At 40.0% G+C, this 20,664-nt stretch overlaps 1 protein-coding gene across 1 annotated transcript in view; it reads right to left on the bottom strand.

The window, feature by feature from the left end:
• Nucleotides 1–20,664, bottom strand: part of PIKFYVE (phosphoinositide kinase, FYVE-type zinc finger containing) — a 208,584-nt gene that overhangs the window by 16,185 nt on the left and 171,735 nt on the right. The window contains exon 40 of the mRNA XM_063430121.1: nucleotides 16,624–16,885. Coding sequence (XP_063286191.1) covers nucleotides 16,624–16,885 — 262 coding nt within the window. The remainder of the gene's footprint in view (nucleotides 1–16,623; nucleotides 16,886–20,664) is intronic.

Genomic DNA, 20,664 nt, shown 5'->3' with positions numbered 1-20,664 from the left:
CTGCAAGATCCTCCTGTATGTGATTAAAGTTACATTTAGAGATTATTTAAGGTAACTTACATCTGTTTCAACCAGTTTTTTTTTTTTTTCATGCAGGCACTGTCAATCATAGCCAGGGGAGGTGTGACTAGGGCTGCATAAACAGAAACAAAGTGATTTAACTCCTAAATGACAGTGAATTGAGCAGTGAAATTGCAGGGGAATGATCTATACACTAAAACTGCTTTATTTATCTAAAGTAATTTAGATGACTATAGTGTTCCTTTAACAACTCGGCTGGTTTGAATAGTGAATGTTTTTATTAGTTCGCCTGCAGAGAAACTGCTATGTTTACATTGTAGGGTTAATCCAGCTTCTAGTGACTGTCTTCCTGACAGCCGCTAGAGGCACTGCTGCGATGCAGAATGCGAAAAATCGCATTCAGCGTGCAGAAAGTCCATAGGAAAGTATTGTGAAATGCGTTCCTATGGGCATTTGTAATGCGTGTACGGCTAAAGAGCTGAGGTCGGAGTGGGAGGATAGGTCACCAGCGCCAAGGAAGGTCGGAGTGGGAGGAGAGGTCACCAGCGCCAAGGGAGCCCAGCGCTGGATTAAAGTAAGTAGCTGACGGCAGAGGTCAAGTCCTGGGGAAAAAGTGTGGGAACTCACCCAAGATCCACGTCCCCGACCCCCCCCCCCAAAAAAAATAATATACACTCGTATGCATAAACGCGTGCACACACACACACACAGACACACGCAGACACACACACACACACTGCAAAGAAAGTGCAGGAACGCTGTTCCCACGCTTCCTGCAGGACTCGAGCCCTGGCTGAAGGGGTTTTAACACCTTCAGTCCAGCGGGAGGGGGGACCTAAGGGTTTGTTTTCCTGACACTATAGTGATCATTTAACAACAACAGAAGGTCCTAAAACATGATGCTTTTACACTTGCTGAGGGATTGAACTTAAATAGTCACCAAGCTAAAGGAAGCTTGGTGACTATTGTTGTAAAGATCAAACCCTATAGTCTCTATTCTCAATTCTTTGCCATTTAGAGTTAAATAATTTTGTTTATGCACCATAGTCACACCTCCCTGCATGTAACTTGCACAGCCTTACTAAACAGTTTCTGTAAAGAGTCATCTAAAGCTTATACTTCCTTTATCCCAAATTATGTTTCATTTAATTAATTACTTGTAATTGTCTTACCCCCTGCTTGCTACACTCTGCATGAGCCTCCTGTATTTTTAAGTTTTCAGTGCTGGAGATAAAACATTTTAAGATAAGTTACATCTGATTGAAAGTAAAACCAGTTTCTTTCCTTAATGCAGACTGTGTCAGTCACAGTAAGGAGAGGTGTGGCAAGGCCTTCATAAACAGAAATATAGTGATCTAACTCCCAAATGGCTGTGAATTGAGCAGTGAAACTTCAAAAGGCATGATCTATACCAAAACAATGCTTCATTAAGATCAAGTTATTTGGGTAACTATAGTGTTCCTTTAATACTCAATTAAAGAAATAGATGTATCACCTTACTGCTGGCATGGTAGTAAATAGAAACGAATATGCTAAATATGAAGCTTAAAGGACCACTATAGTCACCCAGACCACTTCATTTCAATGACGTGGTCTGGGTGCCAGGTCACCCAGGTTTTAACCCTTCATGGACACTATCGTCACCAAGCTAAAGGAAGCAGTTGTGTTGAATAAGATAGTGTTTTTTGATCTGTATGAAATAACCTCACCAACTGGCTTTGAACCTGCAGGCTTGAAATGCCTCGGAAATCTGTAGTTGCCATAGTTACTAAGAGGGGAGGGGGATTGATCCCTTACTTCACACATTCAATGAATGAAGCAGACAAGCTGCTCTTAAATGGACACTATATGCACCCATAGCACTTACCACACCATACCATACCATACCACTTCATCACACTTTAGTACTCTGGGTGCACTTTCACCATGAAATGTGAAATATTGCAATTCTAGAGACTCTACAAGGTTTATAATGCAGGGTTAAGATTGCATCTAGTTTCAGTCTCCCAAAGAACCACTAGGGGCACTTCCTACTGTTTCACAGAGTTTGAAACCCCTATTGGCTGACATATCTGTTCCAGCGCCGAGGGACCTAGCCAAGTGTTTAAAAGGGTTATTTTAAACTTTCACTTTTGGGTTTACCAAACCTTTACTTCTACTATCTAGCGGACCAGCTAACTCAAATAGCACTATGGCACTCTCCTCCGGAAAAGAGGCGGTGGGTATACCTCAATGTTTCATGTGGGTCCCTAGGGACCACAGACCATCTATACGTATCGAATGCCCAGCTATTGCAAACTCCTTGAAAATTTGGGACGCCACGTCAACTAAATATGGATTGTCCCCCCACTGGCCCCTTACCTGAAGAACACAGCCTTTATCCCGGGGATGGAAGCTAGAGATTTTAGGGGCATAGAAAGCACGGGGGTACAACGTCTATGCCATTTATATGAGGGTGGCTCGCTTAAATTATTTGAGGAATTGAAAACCAGGGCTACTTTACGCCCCTCTGATTTTTTTCGATACCTACAGCTTAGGGATTATGCCCAAATCCCAGCGATTAAAAGTAGCGCACTAACTCCACCTACATTCGTCAAAAGAATGTGCATCAAAGAACAATTCCCGAAAGGCCTAATTACCAATCTGTATGCACACTTAAGTACGAACACAACAGAATGGGGGGAGCTCACTTATAAAACCCAATGGGAGGCGGACCTAAATGGCAAGAGATCTGGGAGGCCGCTGCGACTTCCTCTATAGGTGTCTCTATGCAGGAACAGGCTTATAAGACTATGTTCAGGTGGTACGTTACCCCAGTGAAACTATGTAGAATGAATAAAATGTCTACAGATCTGTGTTGGAGAGGATGTGGCCAAAAAGAGACCTATTTACACATGTGGTGGGATTGTCCAGAGGCACAAAAATATTGGAAACGGGTCGTGGAATTATTGGGGGACGTCTTTGATAGCGAGGTCATGCTAGACCCCTGGTTATTCCTTCTGGCTAGATATATGGATGACTGGTCCAGAATGGAACAGAATCTAATACATAAAGTGAACTTGGCAGCCAGGAGGGCCCTAGCTCAAGTATGGCTACAGAGAGAGACCCCCCCACTCAATATGGTGATACAAAAGATCAAAGATACATTTATCATGGATAAGCTAACTGCCCGGGTAAGGGGCACTATTAAGAAATTTGAAAAGGTCTGGGGCCCGTGGATAGACAGCGGAGTTGGTGATTAGGAGATGGGGGGTGGGCTCATTCCCCCAATACCCCTGTCTCTTTAACAAGCTACTGAGTTCAACAAAAACACTCAATCTAATCTCCTATGGTGGGACTTTAAGGATCCCACCGGGAGGTTTACAGGGTACAGCCTGCCAAATGGGCGCTATGATACTCGTTAACATATGCGGCTACACAGCGTCTAGACCACCTAGTCTAGCTTGTATCATTATTGGAGATTCCCTGTAACACCCCCTCCCATCCCCGCCCCTTTCCTCCCCTACCTTTTTCTTCTCTCCTTGTACTTACAGGATTACAGGCCGCCTGTAGGTTAAACACGGTTAGAATGGCAATGCAACGCTGGCTATTCTGTACGCTCGGTTAGAGCCCACTGATATTGCTAATCTGTGAACGCATCGTATAGGTCGATGAATCTGGGCACCTTGTATGAGTAACAAGTATACTATAGTCAGTCAGGATTTTTTGTATTATCTAATTTAAAAACCGGGTGGGACACCATCGATATATGGACTCTCACAGTCAACAAGCAACCGTCCGCTAAATTGCTTACGGTTGGTTAGTTGGTTAAGGTAGATAGATTTTGTTTTAATTATTTTTAAAATATGCTACTAGCCAGGTCTTAAATGTTACCCGCGAGCAGGACTTGCCAATAGCAAGTGGAAATTTCAAACCCTGTAATAATTTTTACTTTCATCCTTCATTAAAAAATATATAGACAAAAGATAGGTATTGGATCAGCGCTGAGTGATCTAATAGGACTGTGAACAAATCGAAAGCTGCAACCTATGGGTATGAGGTTCCCTCTAATAGCCTCAAAGGAAAAATGGCAAAAACACAATAATAGGTCGCGCTGGATACAAATGGATGTGAAATAACAATGTAAAATAAATAAATAAAAATATAAAATATAATCAGATCAGAAAGACAAAATGAATAGTAATAAAATTATTAATATTAATATCACTTGCATACACTCTTACAGTAAGGAACGGAACAGTTATAATGAATAGTCCCAATACTTAATAGTCTGCTTGTATATTCCAATAAATAAGTGGAAGGCTTGGTATGTAGGAATTTCCAATGAAGAGAATGAGTCTTCTAATTCATGGGGTGTCTTGACTCCGTGGTATACATGGAAAGACAAAATAAAGAAAATCCAATAGTGCAAACTGAGGACCAATAAGAGCAGGGTGAATATAGGAGAGGTATATTACTCACCTATTATTGAGCATAAACTAGCTCAAGTATAATAAGCATTCAGTGGCGTCTGCCCCCCACTGGCGGGATAAGGTGAAGGTAATTCCTCGGTATAAAAAGAGGGGAAAAAAAAACAAAAAAAAAAACCAACCAAATATAGTGCTCACTGTAGATATGATAAAAATGAGTATAAATAGTAGAAATGCAGGTACTCACATTTGGATGAGCAGGATATACTGCTCAATCTATTCGTTTGGGTGGTATAGTCCCCACCTAGGATTCTTTAGCAGGTATCAGCTTCACAGTAGTATATGACCAGGTAAAATAAATAAATAAATAAATAAAGGATATATGGCAAAGTAATTCTAGGTAAAACCAATATTCCTTTAATAAGATAATAAATATATAAAAACAGCCAAAACGCGTTTCGCCACACAGGGCTTTATCAACTGGCAATAATAAAAATCAGCCTGGTACATAGATGCTTAAATAAGCTAAGAAAACAAATGCTTATTCAAATTTTAGCGCCAAAATGACGTCATCAATACACAGTGTAAAATACAAAAACATATTAAAACAGAAAAAATACAAGTCTTTAATGATAATAATAAAAAAATATAAATAAAACCCTTAATATTAACTTAAAACGAGTGTTATTAAGTACGAAGGATAATTAATGAGAAGGGAGTACTCAATCACGTGATCGCGGATAGCCGCGATCACATGGAGTTCCCTAAAGACTTTTGGGTAATGTAGTGCTCAGCAAGGGGCATGGGAGGACCGGATGTATGGGAAGGGCAACTAGACACGTGATCGCGATCGTCCGCGATCACGTGGTATACCGCAATGAGCATTGGGCAATGTAGTCAGATAGACACGTGATCGCGATCATCCGCGATCACGTGGTATACCGCAATGGGCATTGGGCAATGTAGTCTAGACGGAGGTCGGCACAACAAAGCACACCTCCGTCTAGGTAAACGAGCAGGCAGCATAAAGAAATGGAAATAAAATGTACAGGGAAAAATAAGAATAAAAACGAGCATAATGAAAATAAAAGGAAAAAAAAAGAGAGGGGAAAGAAAGCAAACTTTGGAATAGTAACAAAAAGTGAAGAGAGAGAAATGTGTATATGTGGACAGAGTATGAATATGTAAATATGTAAAGTGGGTATGTGTGTAAGTGTAATGGATCTACAGGGATGACAAGAATATGTACAAACTGGATAGTTGCCTTATAAACAAACAGAGATAACTTCTGAGTAAGTAGTGGGAAATGAATATAAATAAAATAGTCATAGAAGAAGAAAAGTAAGAATAAGAAAAATTGTAACTTATACTGGAGCAGCAGAATATAAGAAAGTAATGTGAGAGAAAATATATATAGGTAAAAATAATAAAAATAAAATTAAATTAAAAATAAAATAAAAATAAAAATGCAAAAATAAAAACCTGCATTTCTACTATTTATACTCATTTTTATCATATCTACAGTGAGCACTATATTTGGTTGTTTTTTTGTTTTTTTTTCCCCTCTTTTTATACCGAGGAATTACCTTCACCTTATCCCGCCAGTGGGGGGCAGACGCCACTGAATGCTTATTATACTTGAGCTAGTTTATGCTCAATAATAGGTGAGTAATATACCTATCCTATATTCACCCTGCTCTTATTGGTCCTCAGTTTGCACTATTGGATTTTCTTTATTTTGTCTTTCCATGTATACCACGGAGTCAAGACACCCCATGAATTAGAAGACTCATTCTCTTCATTGGAAATTCCTACATACCAAGCCTTCCACTTATTTATTGGAATATACAAGCAGACTATTAAGTATTGGGACTATTCATTATAACTGTTCCGTTCCTTACTGTAAGAGTGTATGCAAGTGATATTAATATTAATAATTTTATTACTATTCATTTTGTCTTTCTGATCTGATTATATTTTATATTTTTATTTATTTATTTTACATTGTTATTTCACATCCATTTGTATCCAGCGCGACCTATTATTGTGTTTTTGCCATTTTTCCTTTGAGGCTATTAGAGGGAACCTCATACCCATAGGTTGCAGCTTTCGATTTGTTCACAGTCCTATTAGATCACTCAGCGCTGATCCAATACCTATCTTTTGTCTATCCATTTCCCTCTGGTGATAGCAGCAGAGTGCTCTATAGGAACTATGTCTATTTTTGATTATAGACGTAACTATACCATAGACATAAATCATGCTTTTGACACAAACAATAGCGATCTAATCTTTAATGAACATCCAACTCATAATCAACAAGACTTATTTAGACAACTAGAGAAATCTTTAACCTCAGAGATAAAATTAAAATGGGAAATAGCAACTCTGAAAAAGTATATTGACGAGAAAATTACTCCAAGAGGTCTAAGACTGTATAAATTACCCACTACAGATCAAGACGACGAAGAGTTTATGAATGACTGGTTTAACAAACTGGAGGTATGCACCTTCGGCCTCATGGAAACCTTAATCATAAAGAAAAGTAAAAAACTCTCTACTCTAGATATGGAGATAAATAACCTTAAAGAAAAGCTACTACCCTTTACAGAAACCCACTCCTACAAACAAAATTCAGTCTTAATACAAAGTAAAATTGAAAAAGTAGAGACGGACACAAAACATATCAAAATAAAAAAATATATAAGAGACAAACAAGATTACGGCAATAATCAAGTGAGGACATATAATTTACACAAAAAATACACCACTGATACATTCACAACTAAGAATAGAAATCTAAATTATGAACACACTCATCACGCTAACTCTTACCGTCACAACAAATCTTCACATCACTCTTCTTCACCGCCACCATACCGTCACCGTCAAAATAATTACTATCCTCAAAACAGACAAAGACCCCCCACCCATCTCCAAAAAAATTATGATAGACATCACTCTTCACCGAATAGATACAGAGTATCACACAACTATAAGACATCTAACCATTACACCAACAAACATCACAAATCACCAGATTATCAAAATTTTCCTCACCACACTACCACAAATAAGTCTAGTTACACTCAATCCACAACACCTACACCAAGACCCCAGAGACCTAGATTTGGTCATAAATATCCAGATGTTCCTAAGTCACCACCTAATTACTCCCACAACAACAGGTACCAATTACTGTCGATTGACTCAGAGATTGAGGATAATTTTTTAGACATTCGCACACACAATCTACCCCACACACAGACCCCATACCTACCCAGAACAAGGAAAAGAAGCTTAAGTATAGAGGAGGGAGAGGTGGCAGAAGACTACAAAAGAGAAAGGAAAGAGAGACAATAATAAATAATATAGATGAGAAAAAACTTGGAATTTTTAACCTCTCCCAAAAAGTTTTAACAGCCACTCAAATTTTGGTTTTAAGTAAAGGTCTAAAATACGCTCCTACTAACGCTTTTAAACCTTTCCAAGCCTTTCTCGACATTAACAAATTTGTAAGGAAAGCTACAATAAAAAGATTTTTTAACCACAACAGTCACATCTCTACAGAATCTAATTCAGCCTCACAATATCCCAATTCAGACACACCTAAAGAAAGTTCTACCACACATACCGTTTTAAAAAATCCTTCTAAATTTTATCCTGCCAATTTTAAATCAGGCCCTATTGAAGTCTTCGAAAAACTGGTTCTCAAAGATTTCGATAAAATTAAACACAATAAGTATGATCATCAAAACCTCACTCAGAAAGAATGGAAAGCGCTAAAAGAACTTCAAAAAGATGACGAAATCGTCATAAAACCCGCCGATAAAGGTGGGGGTTTAGTTATTTTATCTAAGTCCATGTACATAAAAGAAGCCAATCGTCAGCTTAATGATGTTGAGGTATATAACAAATTATCTTATGACCCTACCCCCAATATCAAAGAAATTCTAAGTGAATTTTTAAAAGATGGAGTAGAGATGGGAATTTTAAATAAACATGAATTAGATTATCTTAATATCCTTTACCCAAAAATTCCAGTTATTTATTTTCTCCCAAAAATACACAAAAATGCTGAAGAACCCCCTGGAAGACCTATAGTGTCGGGTATTGGATCAGTTTTATCCAATCTTTCAGAGTATATAGATATTTTACTACAACCCTTGGTTAAACAAACGAGATCATATCTAAAAGACTCTTTGACTCTTTTATCTTTTTTAAGTGATTTTAAATGGTGTCACAATTATATACTGGTAACCTGCGATGTACAATCATTATACACTATAATCCCACACAATATTGGATGCCTGGCTGTAGAAAGGATTTTAAAACAATACAGCTCCATCCCAGATTCTCAAATCAATTTTATTATACAAGGTATCAATATAATTCTTACTAACAATTATTTTTGGTTTTTAGATTCATTTTATATTCAAAAGAAGGGTACTGCTATGGGAACCAGGTTTGCCCCCAGCTATGCTAACCTCTTCATGGCGGATTGGGAATCCGAAGCTATTTGGGGTGATCATTGCTGGCGGGCAAACCTGGTTTCCTATTTCCGTTATATTGATGACTTATTTTTTATTTGGCAAGGCTCAGAAATGTCTCTTAAACTGTTTTTAGACCATTTAAATGTGAATGATAGAGGTATTGTTTTAACTTCAGAATTCAGCAATACGTCAGTGAATTTTTTAGATTTAAATATCTTTATCCAAGACGGATGCATCCAAACAAAAACTTTTTTTAAAGAAGTTTGTACAAATACAATAATAGATCAGACAAGTTGCCACCATAAACCCTGGTTGGATGGCATCCCAAAAAGCCAATTTCTTCGCCTCCACCGTAATTGCTCATCTACAGCTGATTTTATTGCCCAATCTACCTCATTGAAAAATATGTTTTTAGAAAAAAACTATGAAGTAAATAAATTAGATGTAGCTCTGGAGTCGGTAAAAGAGAAAGAAAGAAAAGAGCTCCTAACATATAAAGTGAAAAAAGCAGATCCCCCACAATTGCCTATTATCTTAGATTTTAACAACAAGAATAAAACCTTAAAGAAAATCATAAACAAACACTGGCACATTCTGAAACAAGACGACCTTTTAAAAGACTACATCCCAGATAGACCTAATGTTATATTTAGAGGAGCGCCGAATTTCAAAACAATGCTTACCAAAAATTATACAAAAAAAAGTGTACAACAAAAAAAGAATTTTTTATCTAAACCTAAAGGTTGTTTTAAGTGTAACAATTGTATTGTATGCAGAACCACAAAAGGTACCACAAATTCTAAAATTACTAATTTTTCTTCTAACATTACAAAAACCTCTTATCCTATTAAAGACTTCATTGGCTGTAACACTAAAGGGGTGATATACCTATTGGAATGCCCATGTGGATTACAGTACGTGGGCATGACTAAGAGATGTCTCAAAGTAAGAGTGGCAGAACACTGCCGTAACATAAAAAGGGGCTATGACAACCACTCAGTCTCTAAGCACTTTATGATACACAATAAAGACCCGACACTTCTGAAAGTCATTGGGATAGAACATGTTACCCTCCCATGGAGAGGAGGTAACATTACCAATATCCTGGGCAAAAGAGAAATGTATTGGGTATTTCAACTCAGAACCCTTGCCCCACAAGGACTTAATGCAGAATTTGATCTTTTTAACTTTTTATAATATACTATATCATTATTTCTCTCTTCACTGTTCTTTATATCCAAATCCCTTTATTCATATTCATATATATTCTTCCATATTTATTTATTTATTTTCTTATTTATTTTCCCGTTATTTATTATTATTATTTTCCTATTATTATCTCTAAATTTATTTTTATTCTTTTCTATTTTTATTTAATTTTTATTTTTATTTTTATTTTTATTTTTATTTTATTTTTAATTTAATTTTATTTTTATTATTTTTACCTATATATATTTTCTCTCACATTACTTTCTTATATTCTGCTGCTCCAGTATAAGTTACAATTTTTCTTATTCTTACTTTTCTTCTTCTATGACTATTTTATTTATATTCATTTCCCACTACTTACTCAGAAGTTATCTCTGTTTGTTTATAAGGCAACTATCCAGTTTGTACATATTCTTGTCATCCCTGTAGATCCATTACACTTACACACATACCCACTTTACATATTTACATATTCATACTCTGTCCACATATACACATTTCTCTCTCTTCACTTTTTGTTACTATTCCAAAGTTTGCTTTCTTTCCCCTCTCTTTTTTTTTCCTTTTATTTTCATTATGCTCGTTTTTATTCTTATTTTTCCCTGTACATTTTATTTCCATTTCTTTATGCTGCCTGCTCGTTTACCTAGACGGAGGTGTGCTTTGTTGTGCCGACCTCCGTCTAGACTACATTGCCCAATGCCCATTGCGGTATACCACGTGATCGCGGATGATCGCGATCACGTGTCTATCTGACTACATTGCCCAATGCTCATTGCGGTATACCACGTGATCGCGGACGATCGCGATCACGTGTCTAGTTGCCCTTCCCATACATCCGGTCCTCCCATGCCCCTTGCTGAGCACTACATTACCCAAAAGTCTTTAGGGAACTCCATGTGATCGCGGCTATCCGCGATCACGTGATTGAGTACTCCCTTCTCATTAATTATCCTTCGTACTTAATAACACTCGTTTTAAGTTAATATTAAGGGTTTTATTTATATTTTTTATTATTATCATTAAAGACTTGTATTTTTTCTGTTTTAATATGTTTTTGTATTTTACACTGTGTATTGATGACGTCATTTTGGCGCTAAAATTTGAATAAGCATTTGTTTTCTTAGCTTATTTAAGCATCTATGTACCAGGCTGATTTTTATTATTGCCAGTTGATAAAGCCCTGTGTGGCGAAACGCGTTTTGGCTGTTTTTATATATTTATTATCTTATTAAAGGAATATTGGTTTTACCTAGAATTACTTTGCCATATATCCTTTATTTATTTATTTATTTATTTTACCTGGTCATATACTACTGTGAAGCTGATACCTGCTAAAGAATCCTAGGTGGGGACTATACCACCCAAACGAATAGATTGAGCAGTATATCCTGCTCATCCAAATGTGAGTACCTGCATTTCTACTATTTATACTCATTTTTATCATATCTACAGTGAGCACTATATTTGGTTGTTTTTTTTTTTTTTTTCCCCTCTTTTTATACCGAGGAATTACCTTCACCTTATCCCGCCAGTGGGGGGCAGACGCCACTGAATGCTTATTATACTTGAGCTAGTTTATGCTCAATAATAGGTGAGTAATATACCTCTCCTATATTCACCCTGCTCTTATTGGTCCTCAGTTTGCACTATTGGATTTTCTTTATTTTGTCTTTCCATGTATACCACGGAGTCAAGACACCCCATGAATTAGAAGACTCATTCTCTTCATTGGAAATTCCTACATACCAAGCCTTCCACTTATTTATTGGAATATACAAGCAGACTATTAAGTATTGGGACTATTCATTATAACTGTTCCGTTCCTTACTGTAAGAGTGTATGCAAGTGATATTAATATTAATAATTTTATTACTATTCATTTTGTCTTTCTGATCTGATTATATTTTATATTTTTATTTATTTATTTTACATTGTTATTTCACATCCATTTGTATCCAGCGCGACCTATTATTGTGTTTTTGCCATTAAAAAATATATATTTGTTCCTCAATGTTCTTTATAAACGTTACATGAACTCTTTTTTTTTTTTATATATATATAAATCAAAAGAGTAAGAACAACACTTTTAAAATAGATTTCTGACAACAAAAATGTCATATCATATTAAAGGAGAACTCCAAACACCACAACAACTCATTCAGCACATTGTAGTGGTCATGGGGATAGGAAAATATGTGTGCAGTCCCACACGATCAAATCGCTAGCATAAGACAATCACCCCTCTGATTACTTTATCAATATAATGAATTAGAAAAATTAAACTAAGTTTAATGTTACATGACTTGCATATGATGTCTTCAACCAACCACAAATCATTAAAATAAAAATAGGACAAAAATTATAGGAGTTAAAGCCTTAAGCTTTCCTTCCTGATAGGGAAAATGTTTTAATAAAAAAACGCTACATTCCCTGTAAAGTAGCTTGCTGTGATTCATTCATGTATTCAGCAGCTCTTCCTAGTTCTGACTAATCTTTGTCCCTAGAGAACCTTCACTACATGAATTCTAATTCTGGTAGAAAGCTGCAGTAGATTATATAATGTAGCAGCAAATGTATCAGCAATGCAGCTTTCAAACCTTTTACATACATGAACACATAAATAAGTCTTCCTAATGCAAGGTGATAGTATGGAATCCAAGATGTCTCGTTACTTGTACATCAAATACCAAGATAATTATATGGCATGGGTCGAGTATAAACATATGATTGATAGGTAGCATTCAATACATATTTGATTGATTCAGTAAAGTCAAAGTTTATATACTATTCTTTCCTAATCTGTTACAACTTAAAAAAAAAAAATCCAACTACATGTTTATAGGGAGGATTTAATTTTCCCTCCATGGTAGCAATCGTCATTCACCAATATGCAGGGCCGGACTGGGGATACAAAGCAGCCCTGGGAAAAAAAATCTATGCCAGCCCCATAAGTCATTGCGCCATATATTGTCGCATGTAATATGTAAGGCTATGTCTTGCCACCCCAGATGATTGAGTAATTATATATATATATATATATATATATATATATATATATATATATATATATATATATATATATATATATATATATATATATATATATATATATAGCTTTTTCTAATATAATATATTGGTCCTTTCAGAGTAAAACATTTAATTATACAGTAAGCATACTCACATGCAGACACAGACAATCTCACTGACACACACAAGCTCATTGATACACAGCCTCATAGACAAACAATTTCACTAATATATATAAGCTCATTGACATAAAAATACAAGCTCACTCACTAGCAGACACACACACACATGCAAGCAAGCAAACTCACTAGCAGGCGCACACACACACACAGCTTAATGTAGTGGTTCTGGTGTCTATAGCCTGTCCCTGCAGGCTTTTGAATGTAAACACTGACTTTTCAGAGAAAAGGCAGTGTTTACATTGCTTCCTAGTGACACCTCTAGTGACAGACACTCAGACGGTCACTAGAGGCGCTTCCTGTGTCAGTGCGGATTGGCTGAGATCATCAAGCTTGATGATCTCAGTCATAGAGGCAGAGACCAGCATGACGTTGGGAAAAAAAAAGTGAGTAAAACACTATTTTTACAAACACACACAGACACTACGACTGACACACACACACCATGACAGACATACACACACCATGACACAGACAGACACACACACACACACCATGATACAGACACACAGTGACACAGAGACACACACACAGCATGACACAGACACACACACAGCATGACACACACACACACACACAGCATGACACAGAAACACACACAGTGTGACAGACAGACACACACACAGCATGACACAGACACAGACACAGCATGACACAGAAACACACACAGCATGACACAGAAACACACACAGCATGACACAGACAGACACACTCCCACTGACATACATACTTGTTGCTACCTGTGTGGGTGGGTGGGCAGACTGATAGGTGCCCCTCCCCTTCTGTGCCCTCTTTTGCCCCCTGTGTGCTTTTTAGCCCCTTCCCCTCCTGTGCCCTTATGTAGCACCCTCCCTTCCTGTGCCCTCTTTAGCCCCCTCCCGTGCCCTCTTTAGCCACCTCCCTTCCTGTGCCCTCTTTAGCCCCAATCCCGTGCCCTCTTTAGCCCCCCTTCCGACTTGTACCCTCTTCAGCCCCTTTTGTGCTCATCTTTTGGCCCCTCTCCCCTTCCTGTGACCTCTTAGCCCCCTCCCCTCCTGTGCCCTTTGTTACCCCCCCTCCCCTCCTGTGCCCTTTGTTACCCCCCTCCCCTTCCTGTGACCTCTTAGCCCCCTCCCCTCCTGTGCCCTTTGTTACCCCCCTTCCTGTGACCTCTTAGCCCCCTCCCCTCCTGTGCCATTTGTTACCCCCCCTCCCCTTCCTGTGACCTCTTAGCCCCCTCCCCTCCTGTGCCCTTTGTTACCCCCCCTCCCCTCCTGTGCCCTTTGTTACCCCCCACTCTCCCCTTCCTGTGACCTCTTAGCCCCCTCCCCTCCTGTGCCCTTTGTTACCCCCCTCCCCTCCTGTGCCCTTTGTTACCCCCCCTCCCCTCCTGTGCCCTTTGTTACCCCCCACCCTCCCCTTCCTGTGACCTCTTAGCCCCCTCCCCTCCTGTGCCATTTGTTACCCCCCTCCCCTCCTGTGCCATTTGTTACCCCCCCTCCCCTCCTGTGCCCTTTGTTACCCCCCCTCCCCTCATGTGCCCTTTGTTACCCCCCCTCCCCTCCTGTGCTCTTTGTTACCCCCCCTCCCCTCCTGTGCTCTTTGTTACCCCCCACCCTCCCCTTCCTGTGCCCTTTGTTACTTCCCCCCCCCCACCCCCTCCCCTCCCCTCCTGTGCTCACCTTCCAGCCCAGCCAGCCTTCCTGAAGCTCTTCTTGCGGCCGCAGGGGAAGCTCTTCTGGCGGCCGCTGGGGGAGCAGGCTGTTCTGTCTCTGCTCCCCCTCCCTCGCGCGCAGCTTAATGAGACCGGGGCCGGAATATGACGTCATATTCCGGCGCCGGTCTGTTTCTAGCGCGCGAGGGAGGGGGAGCAGAGACAGAACAGCCTGCTCCCCCAGCGGCCGCAAGGAGAGCTTCCCCTGCGGCCGCCATCCAAGCTCTCCATGCGGCCGCAGGACATCCACATGTCTCCCCGGCCCCAGGTGCCGACGGCCCACCGGGAAATTTCCCGGTATCCCGGTGTGCCAGTCCGGCCCTGCCAATATGAATACATATAGTAACTTGCAAAATACCAGGATAGCTAGAAATACATCCTCTGATCCATACAACATGCTTGAATTAACAACTGACAATTTAAAATCAAGTCTAAAGCATGTTGTGGCCTATACTTTACACTAAACTCTCATGGAGATCAATGGGAGAGCAAGAATTGGAAGAGACATTTTAGATGCTGCTTGATGTGGGAAGAGATTAGACTGCAGAAACATTAAAGGGACACTATAGTCACCAGAACAACTACAGCTTAATATAGTTGTTTTGGTGAGTATAATCATTACCTTCAGGCATTTTCATGCACTCACTGCCTTTTCAGAGTAAAGGCTGTGTTTACATTGCCTCATAGGAATACCTCCTGGGGCTGGAGGGGATTCCTGGGGCACTGTCGTTCAGGATTCTGAAATTTTCTCATAGAGATGGGCGATTGGTCAAACTGGAATTTGACACCGCCCCATCATGCCTCCTTGCCGATTTCAGCCAATTCAACGTTTCCCTATGGGAAAGCATTGGATTGACTAAAAATCGTTAATTCTGATGTCACCAAGGAGGCAGATCTGTGGGACCTGTACAGTAATGGAAATAAGATGCGTTTTAACCCCTTCTAAGGGTGGGGAGGGGTAAGTCACCTAAATGGTAGTTTTAACACTATAGAATCAGGAATCCATGCTTGTGTTCCTGACCCTATATTGTTCCTTTAATTATTTGCAGTTTTGCAAACAATGCCAGAACAGGATATGCACACATTGTTTTTCACATCTGTTTTTAATATATTGGACTTTTTCTCCCAATCCTTTTTGAAATGCATTATCTATATAATACTTTAAATGGTGATTCACTCCAGTCTAGAATGTCCCTTTAAGGGCAGACTTTGATGGCTTCAAGTAACAGAGGACAAAATGCATCATGACAGATGAAGACACAGACAATTTGTACATTATCCTAGAGGGAAAATCAGCAGTACATAAATCTGCAAAACTATTAGATATGGTTCCGTCGCAAAGAGTGATGGATTGAGGCAAAGTCTTTCTGTAATGTTACATTTTAGTTTAAGTAACAAGATGAAGTAGTCAGAAGAGATCCTAGATTTAAGTGTCTGTTAAATGTACTTTCTTCCAAATCACATACATTTCCATGCCATTAACAATAGGGAATTAACCTGCAGTTTAATTTGTTAAAGAAAACGTGTACACATCTATGAAGGGTAACTGTGGAAGAATCACCATTATACACTGAAAAGTATGTACTCACCAATAATCCCAACAACAAGTTCATCAGAAGTGTCATCACGACCCACTAATAAAGAGTAGTCAATAATAAGGTGGCTGGACAGAAAATGGGAGTCACTGTGGATAGATGCTCGAAGGACTGATTTACAATGTGATCTAATGTACAAAGGGTTATCTCGCACCATCTTCAGTAAATTTTCATCTAGTAACACCACATCACAGCTCTCCTTTCCAGTGTCCGTTTTCACATTACGGTTTCTTAGTGAGCCCTTCAGATCAAAAACCTAAAAACAACAACAAAAAAATGACATATACACATTATGTGCTTTATGTCCTAACTAAAATACTATTTCGGATGAGAAGTGGTTTTAGTTTTGACTACAGATTATTGTATTCCTATTATTTTACAAGTCTGCAGCAAGTACAAATTTTAATGAGGCACACTGCCATAATTACTTATCCCTAAGCGCAACGTGGCATTTTACAGTATTTCAAATATAATCATTGGCAAAGTTTTGCCATTATATTTTCCCCTAGCATGACTCATTGCTATCTGGTGACGTTTGATGTTTGATGAAGGAATCAGAAGAGAAATGAACATTGGAAGGTATTGAAAATAATCTTAAAATATACCACCTGCTTGAACTGAATAGAAATGCAGAAATAAAAGGGCAAGAGAATAAGTCTCATCTATAACTACACTTTGATGGCATTTGTTTTTCTATTACTGGGAAACTGCAGATTCAAATTCGAAATGTTGTGCTTCACACAAATACTATCGACTTTCTGTCTGAAAGAGAGCCACAGCAAAGCTTTTGATTAAGCTGTAAAGAGACACACAAAAACAGAACATTTTCGAGCATTCACATTTGCACAACAATAGCAGTACTCCATAAATCTCAATCAAAAAAACCACAAACCAAAAAAAAGTAATTACAGTCTAGGATATAATGATCACTAAAGGTTTAACATGCTTTGTCCATAATTCTTGTCATACAAATAAATATGTTAATATGCTTTTCAAAAGGAGGAGGATCAGCTTATTTAAAGGAACACTATAGTGTCAGGAACACAAACCTCTACACTTGACACTATAGTGTTTATCTAATTAGGTTCCATGCCCTCTGTATTGCAAAGGAACTGTGTTTTATGCACCTTTTCTCCAAAACCGCACTGGTCTTGCTGCAGCTGGCTCAAACTTTCTCCACCGCCATGGCTGATATTGATAAACTAAGGGGGGGGGGGGGGGGGGTGAGCAATAAGTGGGGGGAATGATTAACAGCCAAATTGTATGCCAATTAAGTGTTATTGTGTTCTAATACAGGGATTCAAGCCCCCATTCTACCGTTAGGCAATAATGGAATCCTCTGTGAAGCACATGGCACTTCACCAGGCAAAACCAGTTGGGTTGTTGATAAACTCCTCCTCCATTCCCTTCCAGTGCAAACCCCCCTTCCCCCAGGAGACACTCTGGTTCTGTTACATCCTAAGGGATTGACTGAGGGAGGTATGTCCAGCAGAAGGAAGGGCTAACCTGTGAATAGCCCATTCTCTCTCTTTGAATTCACTCTCTCTCTCTCTCTCTCTCTCTCTCCTCTCCCCACTATACACACACTCTCTCTTTTTAAATTCAGCTGTTTATCATGGAGTGGTAACTGTATCACGTGTCTATGCCTGTTTTACTATGTTAATTTAGTCTACTTTCCATTCAATCAATGACTAGTTTTGGTAGCAACATTTACTAGCCTATTTCAAATGTATACGTAATGTTTGATTAGCCTCTTAATAAATATTATTGAATTGCCGAAAGCAAGAAGTGTGGTCTCTGACTTTACACTGTTTTTTAGTTATTAATTTTAGTTATTAATGTTATTATTAATTCCAAGTTGTGACGAGACCAATCTCGCCACTGTGCATTGGAGGAGCCTGGTTGCCTGCCTGCTGCCTTTTGACTATGGACCGGCATTTAAATACTTTATTTTCCTATGCTGAAAGGTCTATTCATGTATTTCTGCCCTGGCGTTCTGGAGATTCTCGGATTTACCGAATGAACTCATTTAACCCAGATAGCTATGCCATGGAGCCTATTCGTGTAATAAAAGACTTCGGCTCCATGGCAATTGAATTGTATGTGTGTGGTCTGAGCGCTATTCAGTAATAATGTGTGCTCAGACCTAAGCTATCTGGGGATATGTTGCATGTCTGTATTTTATGTAATAAATGTAACCTTGTGTATTTTATTGTCTTTTGCTGCCATTTGTTCAATGGAGTTTTGCCTCTGTCCTTGGAGATAATTGGATTACTTCCAATAGAAGACTGTGTGGAACTGGTTTTGGGCAGAAAAGCCATGCTTCCTTTGGTCACAAAGGACTACGATCTATATTTTGAACCACTGGACCAATTTGTATGATTTTGACATATGTTTGTATTTGGAGTATGCGGATTCTGAAAATTTAAGTTATGTGATGCATACTTTTAAAGTTATGAATAATGTGGAAAAACTGTATTTCTCTGCCTGTGATAATTACATTACCCATTGTGTAAGGTAATTGTATCACAGGCAGAGGGGAGGATTTTATGTGGGAGTGTCTGAGTGTATTGTACGTGTTTATTGGTTGTTTTCCAAAACCCTGTGGGTGGTACTAGTGTGTATATAAGAACAATAAACCCACAGCTCTGGCTGTTCACTGCTTGACCCTCACGGAGCCTTGTCTCGTTCTTGGGGGATTTATGGTATGCTGTTCCAGTTTGACTTCTAGGAGTGTAAACCTATTCGTATGTTTTTTCCTATTCGGTTGTTTACAGCATTCATATGGTTTCGGTTCAGCTGTTTAAGGCATTCATATGCTTCTCTGGTTCGGTGGCTTGGTGTCTACAGTAGCTGCCTGTATATCTGGAAGGGGAAGATCTATTAAACGGCTGTTAACTCCTTTTTTTGCCTGGGGGTGCTGTTACACAAGTTTACTCCAACTTGCGAGTTAAAGTATACTTCAGTGAGAAAGCGCGCGAGAGAGGGGGTAAGAGAAAGCGCGCGAGAGAGGGGGTAAGAGAAAGCGCTCGAGAGAGGGGGTAAGAGAAAGCGCTCGAGAGAGGGGGTAAGAGAAAGCGCTCGAGAGAGGGGGTAAACGAAAGCGCAAGAGAGGGGGGTGAACGAAAGCGCAAGAGAGGGGGGTGAACGAAAGCGCAAGAGAGGGGGGTGAACGAAAGCGCAAGAGGGGGTGAACGAAAGCGCAAGATAGGGGGTGAACGAAAGCGCAAGAGAGGGGGTAAACGAAAGCGCAAGAGAGGGGGGTGAACGAAAGCGCAAGAGAGGGGGTGAACGAAAGCGCAAGAGGGGGTGAACGAAAGCGCAAGATAGGGGGTGAACGAAAGCGCAAGAGAGGGGGTGAACGAAAGGGCGAGAGATGGGGTGAACGAAAGGGCGAGAGATGGGGTGAACGAAAGCGCGAGAGATGGGGTGAACGAAAGCGCGAGAGATGGGGTGAACGAAAGGGCGAGAGATGGGGTGAACGAAAGCGAGAGAGGGGGGAGCGAATGACCGTAAGCGCGAGAGTGGGGGAGCAAATTACCGTAAGCGCGAGAGTGGGGGGAGCGAATGACCGTAAGCGCGAGAGTGGGGGGAGCGAATGACCGTAAGCGAGAGTGGGGGGAGCGAATGACCGTAAGCGAGAGTGGGGGGAGCGAATGACCGTAAGCGAGAGTGGGGGGAGCAAATTACCGTAAGCGAGAATGGGGGGAGCGAATGACCGTAAGCGAGAGTGGGGGGAGCGAATGACCGTAAGCGAGAGTGGGGGGAGCGAATGACCGTAAGCGAGAGTGGGGGGAGCGAATGACCGTAAGCGAGAGTGGGGGGAGCGAATGACCATAAGCGAGAGTGGGGGGAGCGAATGACCGTAAGCGAGAGTGGGGGGAGCGAATGACCGTAAGCGAGAGTGGGGGGAGCGAATGACCGTAAGCGAGAGTGGGGGGAGCGAATGACCGTAAGCGAGAGTGGGGGGAGCGAATGACCGTAAGCGAGAGTGGGGGGAGCGAATGACCGTAAGCGAGAGTGGGGGGAGCGAAT

This window comes from Pelobates fuscus, chromosome 8 (genome assembly GCF_036172605.1).
Source record: "Pelobates fuscus isolate aPelFus1 chromosome 8, aPelFus1.pri, whole genome shotgun sequence".
NCBI lineage: Eukaryota > Metazoa > Chordata > Amphibia > Anura > Pelobatidae > Pelobates > Pelobates fuscus.
The sequence above is the reverse complement of the archived record's forward strand: the minus strand, read 5'-3'. Positions and strand labels throughout refer to the sequence as shown.